Below are 16080 nucleotides of genomic sequence, written 5' to 3'. Positions count from 1 at the left end.
CTACCACTGTTGCAGATTGGCTTGGTCTTGGCCAGAAGTGGATCCGACTTGGAGCTGGGGAAACTTCTGGCAGCTTCTCACAGGAGCCACCCCTGCAGCCCCTCCCCCACTACCACAACCAGTGCCGCACAAACCCAAAACAGCCCCTCACTACATGAAAGACACTGAGGTGCTAAAGCATGTCCAAAGCAGAGCAACAAAGCTGGTGAAGGGTCTAGAGAACAGGTCTTAGGAGGAACAGCTGATGGAACTGGGGTTGTTTAGTCTGGAGGAAAGGAGGGTGAGGGGAGACCTTATCACTCTCTACAACTACCTGAAAGGAGGTTGTAGGGAGGTGGGTGTTGGTCTCCTTTCTCAAGTAATGAGTGAGATGATGAGAGGAAACAGTGTCAAATTGCACCATGGGAGGTTTAGATTGGATATTAGGAAAGATTTCTTTACTGAAAGGGTTGTCAAGCATTAGAACAGGCTGCCCAGGGAAGTGGTTGATTCACCATCCCTGGAGGTATTTAAATGATGTGTAAATGTGGCACTTAAAGACATGGTTTAGTGGTGGACTTAGCAGTGTTAGGTTAATGGTTGGACTTGGTGATCTTAAGGGTCTTTTCCAACCTAAATCATTCTATGATTATTTTTAAAGCTCATCATATTTAGACTATGCACTACATATTACAGAGTACTTGTTTTAATCCTACACAGGCCATTTCATTTTTACTAACAGCTTATATAAAATAAAGTTGCTTTAAAAGGCTTTGGAAAAGAAAACAGTTCTCTGTTAGCTGGGATTTGAACACACCTTTTGCCCTCAGTAGCTTGTAGAACTTCATTTTTTGCATGTGTCAGACTCCCCACAGGCCCTGCGAACATATTAACTGCTGCAACAGCGGCTGGTTCCTCTGCCCCTACAAAATACACATATTGGGAGGCTGTCATCTGGACATGTATATAATCCTTATAATGGGATCTAAGGGGTAGACAGCTTAGTCCTCTTAATGTAAGTGACAAATTACTGGAGACACCAAAACCAAGAAAGAATTGATATTTTCTGGTAAGTTAACCTAAAAGGAATATGAGAAAACATTGCAGGTCCTCAGCTTCAAGAAACAGCTCATACTTGCGTAGAACTTTTAATTTACTTCGGAAAATAGGATTATTCTCATGCAAAGTCAGAATAAGTTTTGTTAAAAAAACCAACAAACCATGATACATATCAGGTAACATGTGAAGGAAAAAAAGCCTTATTCCCCCAAATGCACTCAAATAAGCATGGTTTGCTGGCTGACTTCTCAAACTTCATCCCACATTTTTACTAAGGAGAAAAAAGACATGAGAATTTAAAGCATGCAAGAAATTCAGTGAGATATGTACTTCTTTGATACAGTCTCAAGCTCTCCCTATGCTGAATGAAGTCACCATCACAGCTATGAACTGTTAAGTCACATTTCAACTACAGAGTTGAAACTAAACACCCAGAGAATACAAACACTACGCTAGGTCTCCATATTTGAATTTGAGAAAAGTGCTCTGACTGTTCTCTGACACAGTAAAGAATCTGAGAATACAGAGAAAGAAAGCTTCACTTATGATCTCTAACCTATATTCAGTAGAGATTCACATACAAAATGACTAAATGCGTATTGGTCTTGCCAGGCTCTTTGTGTTCACATCTGAACATTTTTCTCAAATCCATACTTATCCACTTGGAACTTTGCTACTCATATTCACAAGTTCCTTCCACGTTACTTACAATGAATACCTACTCCCACTCTTTTATGTCTCCAACCTTTTCACTCCTCTCATTTTATATTCAGTTCCAATGTTTTCCCAACAGACTTACACATAGAGGACACCAAAACAAAAATGCCCTCCCTCAGTACTTGCCAACAAAATAGTTTTAAATGTCTTTGCAAGAGACTGATTCCTAAGAATCACATCTGGAAAATGCAGCTCATCAAAAATATTCAGCACATCACAGCTTTTTAAAAGAACAATCCCAACACAGATCATCTAAAGAACCTGAATAAGGAAGAAAAGTTCTTTATTTTTGCCTACAGAGAAGGCTATCTCAAAGTTCTCATGAAGACTGCCTGACAGAGCATATGCTCAGCAGCACCATAAATTGTGCCATGAATGCTCTCATGCCTGCTCACACAATGATTTACTCTTACTGCAATGTGAAAGAAAAATTTGGCCAGTTCTGTCAGAAACAAACAGAGCTGGCAAACACAGACCACAAGACTAAGATAAGAGGCTCTGGACAGAGGATAGGGTTGAGTTCATGCAATTGCCAAGCTTGCCTAGGAGAGAGGTGTTCACAGATTTCAGGGATAGGAACAAAATTGCAAGAATGACAAGATGAAAGGGCTACTTAAACAGAAAGCAAGCAAAAAGCAGCATATGTAGTGGCGCTCACATGAAGTGCCACACTTGTTTCATAGTATCTGAGGTCGTAGTGGGAAATACAAAAAGCAATGTTACTGCAAGTGAACCAGGAGAAGTAAAAATTTCTGGGACAGCAAATCTGAAATGTGCTCACTGAGAACCAGGAACTGTGGACACTAAAAAGAAAAAGTCTCTATTCTTCTGAGAGAAAAAGAGGAAAGGCACCAGCCTTTTTACAGCTGGAATGCCTATAGAAGACACTAGGTAATGCAGATTTATACTGCTTAACTACTTTTCTGTCAGATGAGGAACAGTTCCGCTGCAATCCAGACAAACTGGTGGGACAGCAATCAACAAAATACTTGAGGTGCAAAAGGGCTTCCTTTCTTTCTTTTCCCTTCCCACCGTTTTTAAAGAGCTGCTGCTGCTGCTAACATTTTACTGCCGTTGAAGACAACAAAGCCCTAGCCTTCGCTGCTCTGACAAACAGAATCAGTAGAGGGCACCAAAAAGCAAAGGGAGTTTCAGTGATCTTTCAAAGAGCTTAGTAAAACAGGAAACTACCCACTCCCACGTGAAGCTGAAGAGTAAAAACCATGAAAATCATCCTCATAAATCAGAGACCTAGACAAGCCTTGCCCACAAGAGAATTTAAATATGCCACGTTAGATTATTTAACTTGATATAGACGCTTACATAGAGAAGAAAACAATAAGCTGTATTTCTGCATGAACTGGTTAAGTCAAACCTATCTTCCCAGAAGTTTCAAGAATCAGTCCTCCACAGTCAAAACAACTCTCTGACTAAAAATAGGAAAAAAAAGAAATTTCACATCCTACCTGTACCCTTATTCCTACGTTTCAAATCCCTCTGGGGAGAGGGGTGGGGGTGGTGGAGCTACATACAAAGACTAAGTCAGAAAACCTTTAGAAGTCTAAGACTTGCTCTGTACAAAATCTCATTAGATTCACTAGGAATTTAGCCCACGAAGTTTCCATGGACAAACATGTACGACAGCTCTGAAATGCAGCAAGAATACAATTTAAGTTTCAATTCAATAATAGGCCTGAAGAAGTAACTTGTCTTTGTAACTGCACCATTTTTTATACTCTAATAAAACTTGCCTAGAGGCCTTTTAATTCTTAAAGGCTTTATTAAGAGAGTTGAAAAAGTAACTTGACTTCATCAACAATATCACTTTAAATCATATAAATTATCTCCTGTTATGGCAATAAACCATATTGAAAAAATAAGCTGATGCATAAACTTCACAAATCACAACAGCACTGATGCCACTGATGTCAGCTTCCAAGCCAAACCATATCTTTCACAAAAAGAGAAGACAATTGTATACTGTAACTCCCACACCACTGCAGGCAGAAAGCAAGGACTGATCAACTTGCAACTTCAATTTAGTATTTATTATACTTCTATTAAAAAAATCGAAGTGAACCAGCAAATAAAGTTTAACCTGCTCTATATAAGTCAAAGAGATGACAAAGGAAGTTTCACATAGGAGAATACTGAGATGCTATATTTATAAAACCCTTTTATTTATATACAACTTCTCTTCTTGCAATTACCACTCTTAACAAGTACAATCTGATGGTAACAAATCCCTAGAAACCTTCTTCACACTGGTATTCTACGTACGCATAGGTTTTTTTCCTAGAGATTTGGTAATCAAAAACGTTATCAACTTTTACTAACCATTACATCTGCCACGGCATCTATTTGCTCTCCTGTCTCATACTTAATCCTCTAACGACTGCACCCCTCCTTTTTCTTACCACACATTTAAGTATCCATAGGGAGTTTTTTCCCCTCTTTCTCAGAACAAGAAAGTCTCTAATACCACAGCTGCAGTACCCCCTCGAAGGGAAAAAGTTTGTATTTTTCATTCTTGTAGTGCTATGAAGCAGTTAAGGAGGCTGTTGGGCCAATAAACAGCAAAATCCCCAGGATGTAGATAAATAAATCTGGCAACTGAAAGCAAAGTAGTTGCCTCGGTGAATGGCATTTAAGAACGAGCACGTCAGCAACACCTAATGAAGTAGTAAGCAATACCTGAATAAGGCAGACTATTAGTAGTGTCATTCATCCTACCATTCCAGTTGCCTCACTATACACTTTAAGAACTTATTAGAAAATTATGCATTTGGTCCAAATACTACTCTCAAAAATCCGTTTCCAAATCCAAATGCTATACATTCATAAACATTCTCATGACTTACAGTTCAATGAACTTCTGTGTAACTCATAAATAAATTAAATAACTTAAAAGGGATGTCACCAGAAAACATCTCAACGCATAATCAGTTTTAAAATACACTTCTTGAGAAAACAAGAAGCATCCTTCTGGTCTTAAGTATAAAAAAATCCCCTTCATTCTAAACAGGAGTAGGAATTAATTTATATATACTGAAAAATACCAACAGCATGCCCCAAAATGCATGCTTGCTAACATCTGTGCTTCCTTGAACAGTTGTTCCTTCTCAACTAACTTGAGAGGATTAAAGACACCTAGAAACTTCATTTTAGTTCGAGAATGTAAGTCCAATCGGCTGTTTGGTGCTTCAGAAATATGTGCTACCTCCTTGCATGCAGCACATGGAACCTGCTTGTCGTCTCAGGAACACCACAAAGCAAGTCAGTTCTGGATAATCAGCTGATTTTTAGGTTCCAGTTCTACCTTTTGCCAAAGCAAATAAAGCAATTTTAACAGGCTCAAATGCTTATGCTCCCCGAATTAACCTCGCCGAGGTCTCGTCCACCTTCCCTGCAGGCTGCTGCGGGCACACGGGGCCGCTCAGGCTTCCCTGCGGCGACCTCACGCCCAGGCCGCGCGGTCTCCTTCACCCTCTACCTTTACGAGCAGCAGCCCAAGAGAGCCGGGTACTGCACGAAGCCGCCCCGGGGCGCCCTATGCCCTACTGCCGGAAGATCGCTCCCTTCCCCACCTCGGCTGCCGGGCTCAACGCTGCCTAGTCGGGGGCACCAGGCGGTGCCGGTGAGGCCCCGCCCCGAGCGGGCCCACCGCCCTCCTCCACCCCTACCTGCCGTCCCACGCCGGTACCTGGGGCTGCGGGGCACGGCGGGGCGGGGCCCCCGCCTCTTCCGCGCGCCCCGCAGTCACCGTCAAGGCTGCCGCGCCGCCTTCTGTCGTGTCGGCCGGGGGGGTCCGCTGCTGCCGCCCGGGCCGAGCCTCCACCGCCTGCCCGCGCGATCGTTTCCGGGAGCGTCGGCCCGGCGTCCCCCGCCCATCACAGGGCGAGTCCCCCGCGCGCCCCTCGGCCGTTCTGCGTCCGCGACGCCGCCACTCGCGCCCGGGGCCCGCTACCGCCGCCGCCAGCCATCTTCCGCTCCTCCGGGGCGCCCCGGCGGCGCGCGCACCCCGCCGCCGGCCGTTGACGTCACTCTTCAGCCGCCCCAGCCCCGCGAGGCGGAAAGCAGCTAGCCCCGCCCCACAGGCAGCGAAGCGAGGCGGGGCGTTCTTTGTTTGCACCTGTGGGCGGCAGGCGGGGCTGGACCGCGTACGTCACCGCCACGGCCGGAAGACGAGGCGAGGCAGCCGACACACGCGCCGGCGGCGGCGGGACAACCCGGCACCCTTCAGCGCCTGCGCGAAAGCCACTCTCCCCTTCCCCTGGTCAGCGGCCGGGTCAGGGCGGCTCCGCCCCCTTTTAGTTTCGGTTTCTCGCTCCGCGCAGCGGCGAGGCCGGAAGCAGGGCGCAGGTCGGTGCTCTCCCCCCAGCAGCGGGGGCTGCGCCTGCGCCGGGTCCCCTCGGGGGGGCGGGTCCCCTCGGGGGGGCGGGGCCCGGCAGATTCCCGCTCCGACGGCGCTTCCCCGCCGCGACGCTGCTCCGCCCGCCGCCGCTCTATACGAAACGGGGCGAGCAGTCGCCGGCAGCTTGCGGGTAAGCCTGCGGGGCAGCGCGAGACTGAAGGGCCCAGCGGGAAGGAGGCCCGAGAGGCGCGCGGGAAGCAGGCCTGCGGGAGGGAGGGCCGCGCCTGGGGCGTATGTGCTGCCGCCACCGGCGGGGTACTCGCCGGAACGAGGGGCACTAGGGGCTCTCTTCTCAAAAACGACGCATCATAAAAGCCATCGAGCCTCTCGACAACGGCCGCCTGCCGTCTGCTCAGCCCATGCTTGGGGGCTCTGGATTTTCATCTGCTTTCGTCATGCGCAGGAGGGGGTGAGACCGACTAAGAAAAAGTCAAGAAAACCCACGGGAGCAACGTCACCTGACCTCTGATGAGTCATCAGGGAAACGGGATCAGCCTTTTGCTACCAGTGCTACAGGGAGACTATCTCTTGATGCAGAACTGCTCAGCAAAGGGAACAAATGAGGTATCGGAGAACTGATTTACTTAAGCTATTCCCCCTAAATAAGATGTCATCACCCTAACTATTTTCATCTATCAAAACTACCTCCATTCTCTCTACTTCAGGCTAATAATGTTTCCCCAAATGTGATCCAAGAAAACAAAATAAACCATCTGCTGTAGATACAAAGATTTAATGCTCTAAAGGAGACAATTCACCAGGCATGGAAGTGGTTTAAAATCAGTAAATTACATTCTTGCAGCTGCCAGATGTGAAATGAAGAAGGTATGAATCTACTCAGTAAGAACAGGCAGAATTAACTAGGGGGAGGGGCAGATGACACACACCAAGAGGAATAAATTAGTGCTGTCCTAACTGGACAAGAATTTTTTCCAGTTTTGGAAGTGGAGGGGGCTAAAGAAATTCCTTCTAATATTCCCATTTTTCTACATATTGTCCCCCACAAGAGGCACATATAATCATATTTTATAGAGCACATATAAATATGTGTGATGGTCCTTAAAATATCTGAATTCCAGATTAATTTTGAGTTCAGCTATGGATGAGTCTGTTAGGCTTATCCTACCTAACTGCACCATCCAAAGAGGAAAACAAAGAACTGGATCTTTTTTTAGAATTAGAACTTGTAAAAGACTTCCCCTCTTGTGAAAAACATCTTTTTGAAGAGTTGACAGCCCTCTGGATTACAGACTGAGGACTGGGTGCCCATCGAGACAGACAAACGTAAGTTCAGGAACAAGAAATTACTAAAGAAATGGAAGATCTACTAACTATAACTAAGAAATTCAAAGGTTAGAAATAGTGAATCAAATCATGTAGTTATGTATTTCAGTCATAAGTACCAAGCAAAAAGAAATTCCTTACATACTATAAGAAAGCAAGTCTAATAGGAATAATACTATGAAAGCAAAATAACTGAAAGTAAATTAAAAAGGAGTAAAGCAAGGTAAATGTTTAGAAATAATAGTAATTTCCAACCCCTTAATGGTAGTGAAACAATGCCATTGGATTGGTCCCATGGTGCTTTTATTTTTTAATTACTGCTGGGTGGTCAATTTGGTTTTTAACTGCATGAGAACAAAGGAATAAGTAACTTGATGACATCTCTGAAAAGAGATGTCCCAGGAGTAGTTAAGAGTTGCATCTTTGGAGTTTCTTTTCAAATTGAGCAAGTGTCCTTTAATGAAAGTACACCACTGGTGAAACAACCACCCAAAGGACAAAAAGTATTTTTAAAGCTAAATAAACTGAATATGATTGAAAGGCTCTGCAGGATAATATACTTGCATCTATCTTTCTGTTTTACTCTAGTAGGAAACCACTGCTTGGACATTAAAGCGAAGTAATATTCCAAGGAATAATAGTTCCTTGTTACAAATACCATTCCTTAAATGCTGTGCTTTGTAAAGAAATTTATTCTGTTCTGTTATTTAATATTTTAAGAATGACAATTCCAGCTTTAAGTATTTCATTCATTTAAAAATCATAGGTATTAAACACATACAGCATGTTATACTTCAAAGAAATTACAAACATGTAAAAAGGGTCCCCTGACTCATGCACTGAGGCTTAAAAGCTCCCACCTCCAAAGCAGCAATTCTTTTAAGATGTACCTCAATTATAACAACTTTGCAAAACCAGGTAAAATGGGAAAGTTACTCTGTATCTGTGCTATACTAGATCTTTTTATAAAAGAAGAGGCAAAGTACTGGTTTCGGTGCTATGAAATTAAACAGGTTCTTGGTACTACCAATAATGCTCTCAACAATGACACATCCTTAATGCAGTGAGGCCACACATGAAAAATCTTAGACTTTGGTTTTCTGCTGATGTCACTGAACATGAAGTCAAGTTCTCATGTGCCAAGTCAACAAAAAAAAGTAATTGGGTTGGAAGCCGGGGAATTGTTTTCATTAAGGTTGCACCATTCCCTTAGCATGTGTGGTATAGAACTTTTGTCATGCTGTTGTCCAGGAAATGAAGGCTGGGCTTGTGGACAACCTACTGTAAAATATATGCAGATTGCGAGTCAAATAATATTCTCTACATTTCTCCTGTAATGCAAAAACTGATTACACACACACAAAGTGGTACATTATTTCACTGAAACATGCGTATTGAATAATCAAAGAGATGCCAAACTATTCTGAAGTCATGCTTTTCATAAAGTTTCTAGTATGAATACAAAAAAGTCTAACAATTAATAAAATTTTTTAGATAAATAAATCAGTGAAATCAGGCATTTCACCTTTAAATGATATTCCTACCAAAATGAACAGATGCTGTCTCTTAGTAATGGCAGAATAAATCAGAACTCTCTTTTTCAAAGTAATTCACACTGGAAACTAAAAACCAGTTCAAAAACTGACACAAAAACATAGGCATATATGAAATACAAGCACAGAGTGGTAAAGAATTGCAACTGTACCCTAGTACTGTAACCAACTGCTTTAGGAAGCACTACTTATGATTAACAAAAAAAGTATATCCATATACACAAGCCCTTCAAAAAATTAAAACCCAGAACAACAGACATCCAGTCGGCCTATAGCCCCCAGGGACACTAACTGAGCATTAGTGCTCTATCTTTTCTTTCAAAACAAGAGCACAGAGTTCAGTGGCGTATCTGAGAAGAGCACTGATGCCTGTTCTGAAGATTGTTCACTGTTTTGCCAAACAAGTGGTCTTTTTAATCAAGGGATCAACTAGAATTTCCTATAAAATGCAAGGCAAACAGCTTCATGTATTCTCACAGAAAAATAAAAGCTCCTACCAAATAAAATTGACATTTGAGGAAAAACATATCTTTGAAATATACCTAAACCACATTCTTTCTGCTTTTTATACTAGCTCCACTTTAGTCAGCTCTTCAGTTGGGAATTCTCATTTGGTGCAGAATCCCACCATCCTGAAATACGCAAAAAAGTGAAGTTGTGGCCCAGTTCCTCTATCAATATGGAGGCAGGTAGTGTGCCAAACAACTCAAAAGGCTATGCACTCTTCTGAAATTTAAACCATGTAAGCTGCCACACCCCTTCCTACTCCCTCCCCTCAAACCTGTGAAGCACCTAACAAACAGAATTTGCAACAAAACTTAAAACAGTTTTAATTACCCTGACATGAAATAAAACTAAGGGAAGACAATCAAACACAGAGGTCATCTTCCATGTAATGACAGAAAAGGAAGAATGTTAAAAGGGAATGCCAATGTTTAGTTGGTGCACTAGGATGGCTCTGAAATGACATTTCCCCCACCTGCTCTTTACCCAAGAATCTTCCAGGAACAGAGGGCACAAGGACCAAAACAAAAGCAGTGAATACTATTGAAAATAGTTAACCAGTTAATCAACTGGAAACTTAAAATAATTTTGCCATGTTCTAGATAGCATGTTTGACTAATACCTGTAGAGCAGCCCCCAAATCTGGTACCTAAAAATAAAATTAAATTTTTTAAAAAAGGAGGGAAAACAGAGTGACAGGGAAAAAAAAAAAAAGAAGGCAGCATAGCAGTAAAAGAAACTTGCACTGAAAACGAATCTAGCTCTAGGATAAGCTGGAACAACTATAAAATTAACTTGATCCACGATTTCAAAACACATGGATTTGTGCACTTACCAAAGCATTGACATGCAGGTTGCATTCCACTTTCCAAGAAAGATCATTTAAAATTTGACAAATACATGCCCTTTTCCAGGCACGTCAAGCCAAAAAGTTAGTTTACTATAAAGTGGCATACTTGCAAACAATGTGATACATGTTACATGTTAATCAATTTGCATTATTTACAGACAGTGAGGCTTAAGGTAAAACCATAAACAATAACAGGAACATGAAGGCAAGTCTCACAAGCAGTTCAATGTCAAAACTTTTCCCTTTGTATGCCACACTTACAGTACTGATCCAAATATCATTGAACATTTAACAGCCAGCACTCTACTGCCTCAAAGCAAGCCAATCTGAGAATGTGTCAAAAAAAGGTTAGGAAAATGCTTGCACGCTAATAGACAGGTTGGTATTTTAAGGCTGCAGCACTGAACAGAAGCTTCCTATCTATAAAATCTTAAGTTCCCTGCTCCAAAACAGGAAAATACAGCTACTGCAAAAAAGCCTTTGAACACTTAGCTAGGCTCTAACCTCTGAAGTCAGAAGCAAGAAGACATCCTACCTTACCTAAAAAGTAGCAAAACCATTGCCTTCTTTGTTAACTGAGGGTGTCAATATGGCAAATCACAACTGTTTAGAATACCAAAGGAATACAAGCAAAAAGAAAAGCACAGTACTAAAGACAAATTTCTCCTTAACTGGCTAAAGGATTGTCTTGAGTAAAATATATTTCTTAATATGCTAGAGACAGTTCAAACAGTAACTCTGAAAACTGACTGCTATACCTGATTGTATAGTAAAAGCAATACATAAAAAACCCCAATGCATATGCATCTTGTGAAGGAAACATTTATGTAAGCCTCACCTTGTCACCGTCATCATTACAAATATGATCTTGATGGATTGAGTGGCATTGAAAGGATGTACCAATGCTACCTACAAGGGGGGGGGGGGGGGGGGAGAGAAAGAAAAAAAACATTAAAAAGATAACCCAATTCCCGTGAAAGCTAAAAATAAAGACAAATTTAGCAAACATTCTTTTTTTCCCCACAGAGAAGAGAGATTTAGTTGCCAAACAGCTATGTCTGACAAGTCATGCATGCAATTCTGGTAACGAAACAAGCATCAGTCACATTTTGCACAGTCTACCAACAACGTCTTCACATATATAATTTTTCTAAACATTTTCTAAATGTTTCTAATTTTCTAAACATTCTAAACAGAATAAAATCAGAACTAGTTCATCAGTCTAAACCAAACATATGCAGTGAAGTACATACACACACATATAAATAAGGAAAAGCTACACACTTCATGTTTAGACAGTGGAGTCCTGTCCCATATCCTTTACTACAGAAAATTTCAGCACCCTGGGTAGCCACAAACCAGCAGTCTTTCCAGTGCTATGTTAGGAATAAGGGAGTGGAAAAATCCAAGGTCAAAGCAGAAAAGTTTTAACGATACCCCTTCTTGTTTACCCCTTCTTGTTTACCCCTTCTTGTTCTGCCTGCTTAAGGTCCTTCCACAGGTTTCTTTATGCCTAGGAAAAAAGAGACAGCACATCTCTACAAAGGCTTACCCCAGTCCTGAGACTTCTGGCCAAGGAGGAAGACAAAACTAATGTTTGACTCCATCCATACAGATTCTCAAACAGATTTACAGAACTTACTCACACTGTAAAGTTTTATTTAATGTGCTGTTTCCTTGCTCAGAAAGTACAGGAGTGGGGTAACTGCTATTGTTGAATTTATGCTTCCCTAAGATGACTTCTTCCTGCAAATACTGAGCAAAACAATTCTTAAGAAGTGAGGGAAAAATACGACTCTGATTTGTAAAGCTACACCATTTCATGATTTTCCTTACAGAAGATCTACCTAGAACTTTTCTCCACAAGTTTCTTGTGGTCCTTCTGTTATAATTTTGAAATGTTAGTAGTCCTATTCTGTAACATTTACAGTAAATTCCCCAGAGAAAGTTTGTCATAAAGCTTTGCAGTCCATCTGTTGTTTTGGACCTGGACAGAACTGATCAAAGAAGATAATTAAGGAGGCAGCCAGCCATAGGCTGTTTTGTTTAGACTTTTTGTTTGTTTGTTTAAAATGTTGCTGGAGATCATGATGCAGCAGAACTCTGGCTTCTGAGAATTCACCTGCGCTTCTACACTACTCTGCACTTCTGACAAGCCAGAGTTACCTTAAAGCTACCAACAAAGTTTAAGAAATAATGTACTGAGAAGAGAAAGAAGCAGTAAACTGAATACTGGAGAAGAAAAATCAACAACAGACAGCTTGAGGGCCTTTTCTGATTGTAACACAATCAACAAGACAGATAAAAACATGAAACTGATTTAGTTCTTTTCGTAGTTCTTAGGCAAACATGAAAATTGATTTAGTTCTTTTCATTGAGGGGAGAAAAAAAAAAAATTAAAAAATCACTTAACCTCCAACTGATAATTTTGGACAAAACACTACTTCCCCTCTGCAAATTGATCAGTATACAGTCCAAGGCACAATCAAGACTTTTGTCATAAAATTACATAAGAAATGCCAGTTAGGTTCCTTGGTGAAACTTTTGTCAATGCTGATGTAAAGACTGAATTCCTGAGTTCTTAGTGAGTTAGCTGGCTAGCTGGCGTGTTCAGACAAAACTGTCAATTAAAAAAACCCCCCACAAACACACAAGCTGATTTTTGGACAATTATTCTTGTACCTAACAAAAAAAAAAAATTTGGCCCCAAACACAGAACTTCATAAAATTAGCTTCTTTTTGACTTACCACTTCAGAAAAAAGAAGTTATTTTGCCATAGGGGTCTTTGACTCTGGCTGTACTACCTTGAACAGCAGCAAAGCATGCTCATACTGTGTATTTTTGTAGGAAGGGAGAACAAAGAAGAAATCACTATATAGTTGAAGTTTCAGGGTGAAAAGGGAAAAGAGGATCAGTTTTAAACTGTTCAAAACATGCAAAGTTCCCTTCCCATTTGATTTAGACTGGTACAAAACACAAGTGTTTTCACTAGGAACACCGATATGCTTTCTTGAAATTTGGAATCAATTCAAGCTGAAAGGCAAGCTAAAAATGTTATGGGGTAATGGGCAGAAAAATGTCGAGCCTTATCCTTAACACAGTGTTACCCCAGAGGCAGAACTGAAGTAAAATATGACCTCTTGGATTAGTCTAAGATAAAAAAAGACAGGCAGCATATAATTAAAATAGTTCAGTTCTGCCAAATTACAGCAAATACATATAAATTTGTTTTGGGCATCTATGCATTTGGATAATGAGAGAAATTTCCAGAGGCGGTGCAGTGCCTACGTCTAACCTCAACATCACCTAAAACTTGTTCTCTACTAAATTAAACTCATAAATGTGGACCTTGTGTTACAGGCTACATTATAGGCTTTACAAGAACAGTGATCACATACACAATCACAATGATAAATTGGCTTTGTTCTAGCTATAAGGGACACCAGCAGTAGCAGCACAGCTGCAGTAGTACAGCTTTAAGTTAGTAAGTACAACATAGGACACCTGGGCAGCCCATTAGATTTCATGTTGCCATAGCTTCAATTCTAACATATCTACATTACCAAGAAAAAAATTAGTTTGGGTTTTATCTACATGTTTCAATCATACTCAACTGTTCTATAAACAGAGCTGCAGACAACCAAATGCAGTTAGCACAGGGTACAGCAATGCTTTCCTAAAAAAAAATTTTAAAAAAAATTAAAACCAGCGTCTTTCATGATCTTCATACCATATTTGTTTCATTTCTGGTCAACTACTTACTAATACCCTACAGTTCAATAGCAAGATATAAGACACAATCCCTTAACTGTCGAAAGTAAAGATTTTACAGACATCCTGGCTGCTTTGCACCAAAGAGGTGGCTAATCTCCCCAACAAGCTCACCAAAAGCAGCCTTGGAAAAGGGTTTCTTTGAAAGACAGCACTGATAATGCAGTCCCTTGAATGGGGCCAGCAGAAGTAACAGATCTGGGGACACTGACACAGAGGATTACCAGCTAAAGGCTCTGCGCCAGAACAGTGCAATCTATAATATTGTTATACAGGAGGAAATCCTATAGTTTGCCTGACTTTTTAAATTTTATTTAAGAGCCCCCCCCCCCCCCCCCCCCAAACTGGGCAGTTTTTAATAATTATCATGTTGTTAAAGCATTTTCTTTCTGAGAAAGAGATTACACCGAGACAGACCTGAAGAAAGGTTAATCATCTTTCACCCACCTGCAAGGAAGATCAACAGTCAGAATCTGCATCACCACACGGTTTTCAACTGTGGTTTAACAGGGAAACAATGCTGGAGGACTGCAAGGAACTATAAACCAATTTACATTACCCTGACTGCAGGCAGTAGATAAAAACTCAGTTAAACTACCTTCATATCCCCAAATTTACACTGAATTTCAGACCAGCTCAAGACTAATTGCACCTTAGGGATAGCAGATCCTAGGGCTATTACAAGCAAGGCTTTAATTCTGACTGAAGCATTACCTCTGCTACAAAGCTGACTGAGACTGGGGAAGAATGCCAGTAAGACTCCTATGTAAGCGATAGAATGTGGCATGTGGGCCACTGCCCACAGCAAGTTCCCAAATGCTGCAGTATTCAGGAGGTGCAACTATGAGGTCTAAGGCCCATCATCTCCTCAAGCAACATCTCAGCCTGAACTCTCTCTCCGGGGATCCAAAGCAGTCTCCCTGCTGTGCAAGTAACAGGGCACTTTGTAACAGTCAGCTTGTTTACTCAGACTCACAGCTTCTAATACCTAGGTGACAAAACTGTAGCCTCAATTTATGCTGAGACACATCTGAAAGACCATAGGCATCCATGAAACAGATCAGCCACCCCTTCAGCATTAATAATATCAGGACAGGGTACAGAGTAATGCCCTTCAAGTGATGCACACATATGTTCTTGTGTATATGTATGTGTGTGTGCATGTGTACACACGTTATCTATATGTAGTACAGAGACACGCAAAGTCTCAAAGACTCAAGGACAAACTTGAATTTGTCTTTTACCACTTTAAATGCAGTTAAATTATTTTTCACTCTGTTTTGGGGTTGTGTGGTGGGGTTTTGGTAGTGGGGGAGTGGCCACAGGGGTGGATAACTGTGAGAAGCTGCTAGAAGCTTCCCTGGCTCCAGGTCAGACCTGCCTCTGGCCAAGGCTGAGCCCATCAGTGATGCTGGTATCGCCTCTGGGATAACATATTGTCATGATTTCAGCCCAGCCGGTAACAAAGCACCATGAAGCTGCTCACTCCTCCCTCCCCGGCCACAGTGGTATGAGGAGAAAACATAAAGGCAGGCTCATGGGTTGATACAAGGACAGGGAGGGATCACTCACCACTTATGGTCACAGGCAAAAGACAGGCTCAACTTGGGGAAGAAACTAAATCAATTTAATTTACTACAAATCAAAGCAAAACAAGGATATTATGAAGTAAAACCAAACCTTATAACACCTTCCCCCCACTCCTCCCTAATTCCCACCTCAACCCCACTCCCAGTTCTCTCTTCACCTCCTCCCCGTGGCCGTGCAGGGGGATGGGGAATTGGGGTTGGGGTCAGTTCATCACACCTTGTCTCTGCCGCTCCTTCCTCCTCAGGGGGAGGAGGACTCTCGGCCATCCCCTGCTCCACCGTGGAGTCCCTCCCATGGGAGACCGTCCTTCACGAACTTCTCCAACGTTGAGTCCTTCCCACGGGCTGCAGTTCTATAT

The 16080-nt window shown here is 41.9% G+C and overlaps 1 protein-coding gene and 1 long non-coding RNA gene across 10 annotated transcripts in view; one reads left to right on the top strand and one right to left on the bottom strand.

Annotated features, from left to right (window-relative positions):
• Positions 1 to 16080, bottom strand: part of RNF38 (ring finger protein 38) — a 129458-nt gene that overhangs the window by 49325 nt on the left and 64053 nt on the right. For 2 of the 8 annotated variants that reach the window (XM_049796327.1, XM_049796328.1), the window contains one exon: positions 11199 to 11269. The exons of 1 other annotated variant lie outside the window; for it this stretch is intronic. In XM_049796327.1, coding sequence (XP_049652284.1) covers positions 11199 to 11269 — 71 coding nt within the window. Of the gene's footprint in view, positions 1 to 796; positions 903 to 5438; positions 5758 to 11198; positions 11270 to 16080 lie in introns of those variants that run through there. 5 more of the 8 variants (XM_049796329.1, XM_049796331.1, XM_049796330.1 and 2 more) reach the window with 5 other exon arrangements.
• On the top strand, positions 6197 to 8473 carry LOC126036509 (uncharacterized). 2 transcript variants are annotated; one of them, XR_007505174.1, is made up of 3 exons: positions 6197 to 6299; positions 6573 to 6733; positions 6835 to 8473. It is a non-coding gene; the product is annotated as an uncharacterized LOC126036509 (long non-coding RNA). The 2 variants fall into 2 exon arrangements; XR_007505173.1 differs by having other exon boundaries at positions 6573 to 6994; positions 7345 to 8473.

The sequence above is a fragment of the Accipiter gentilis genome, chromosome Z (genome assembly GCF_929443795.1).
Source record: "Accipiter gentilis chromosome Z, bAccGen1.1, whole genome shotgun sequence".
NCBI lineage: Eukaryota > Metazoa > Chordata > Aves > Accipitriformes > Accipitridae > Astur > Astur gentilis.
This window is presented reverse-complemented; position numbering and strand designations above follow the sequence as displayed.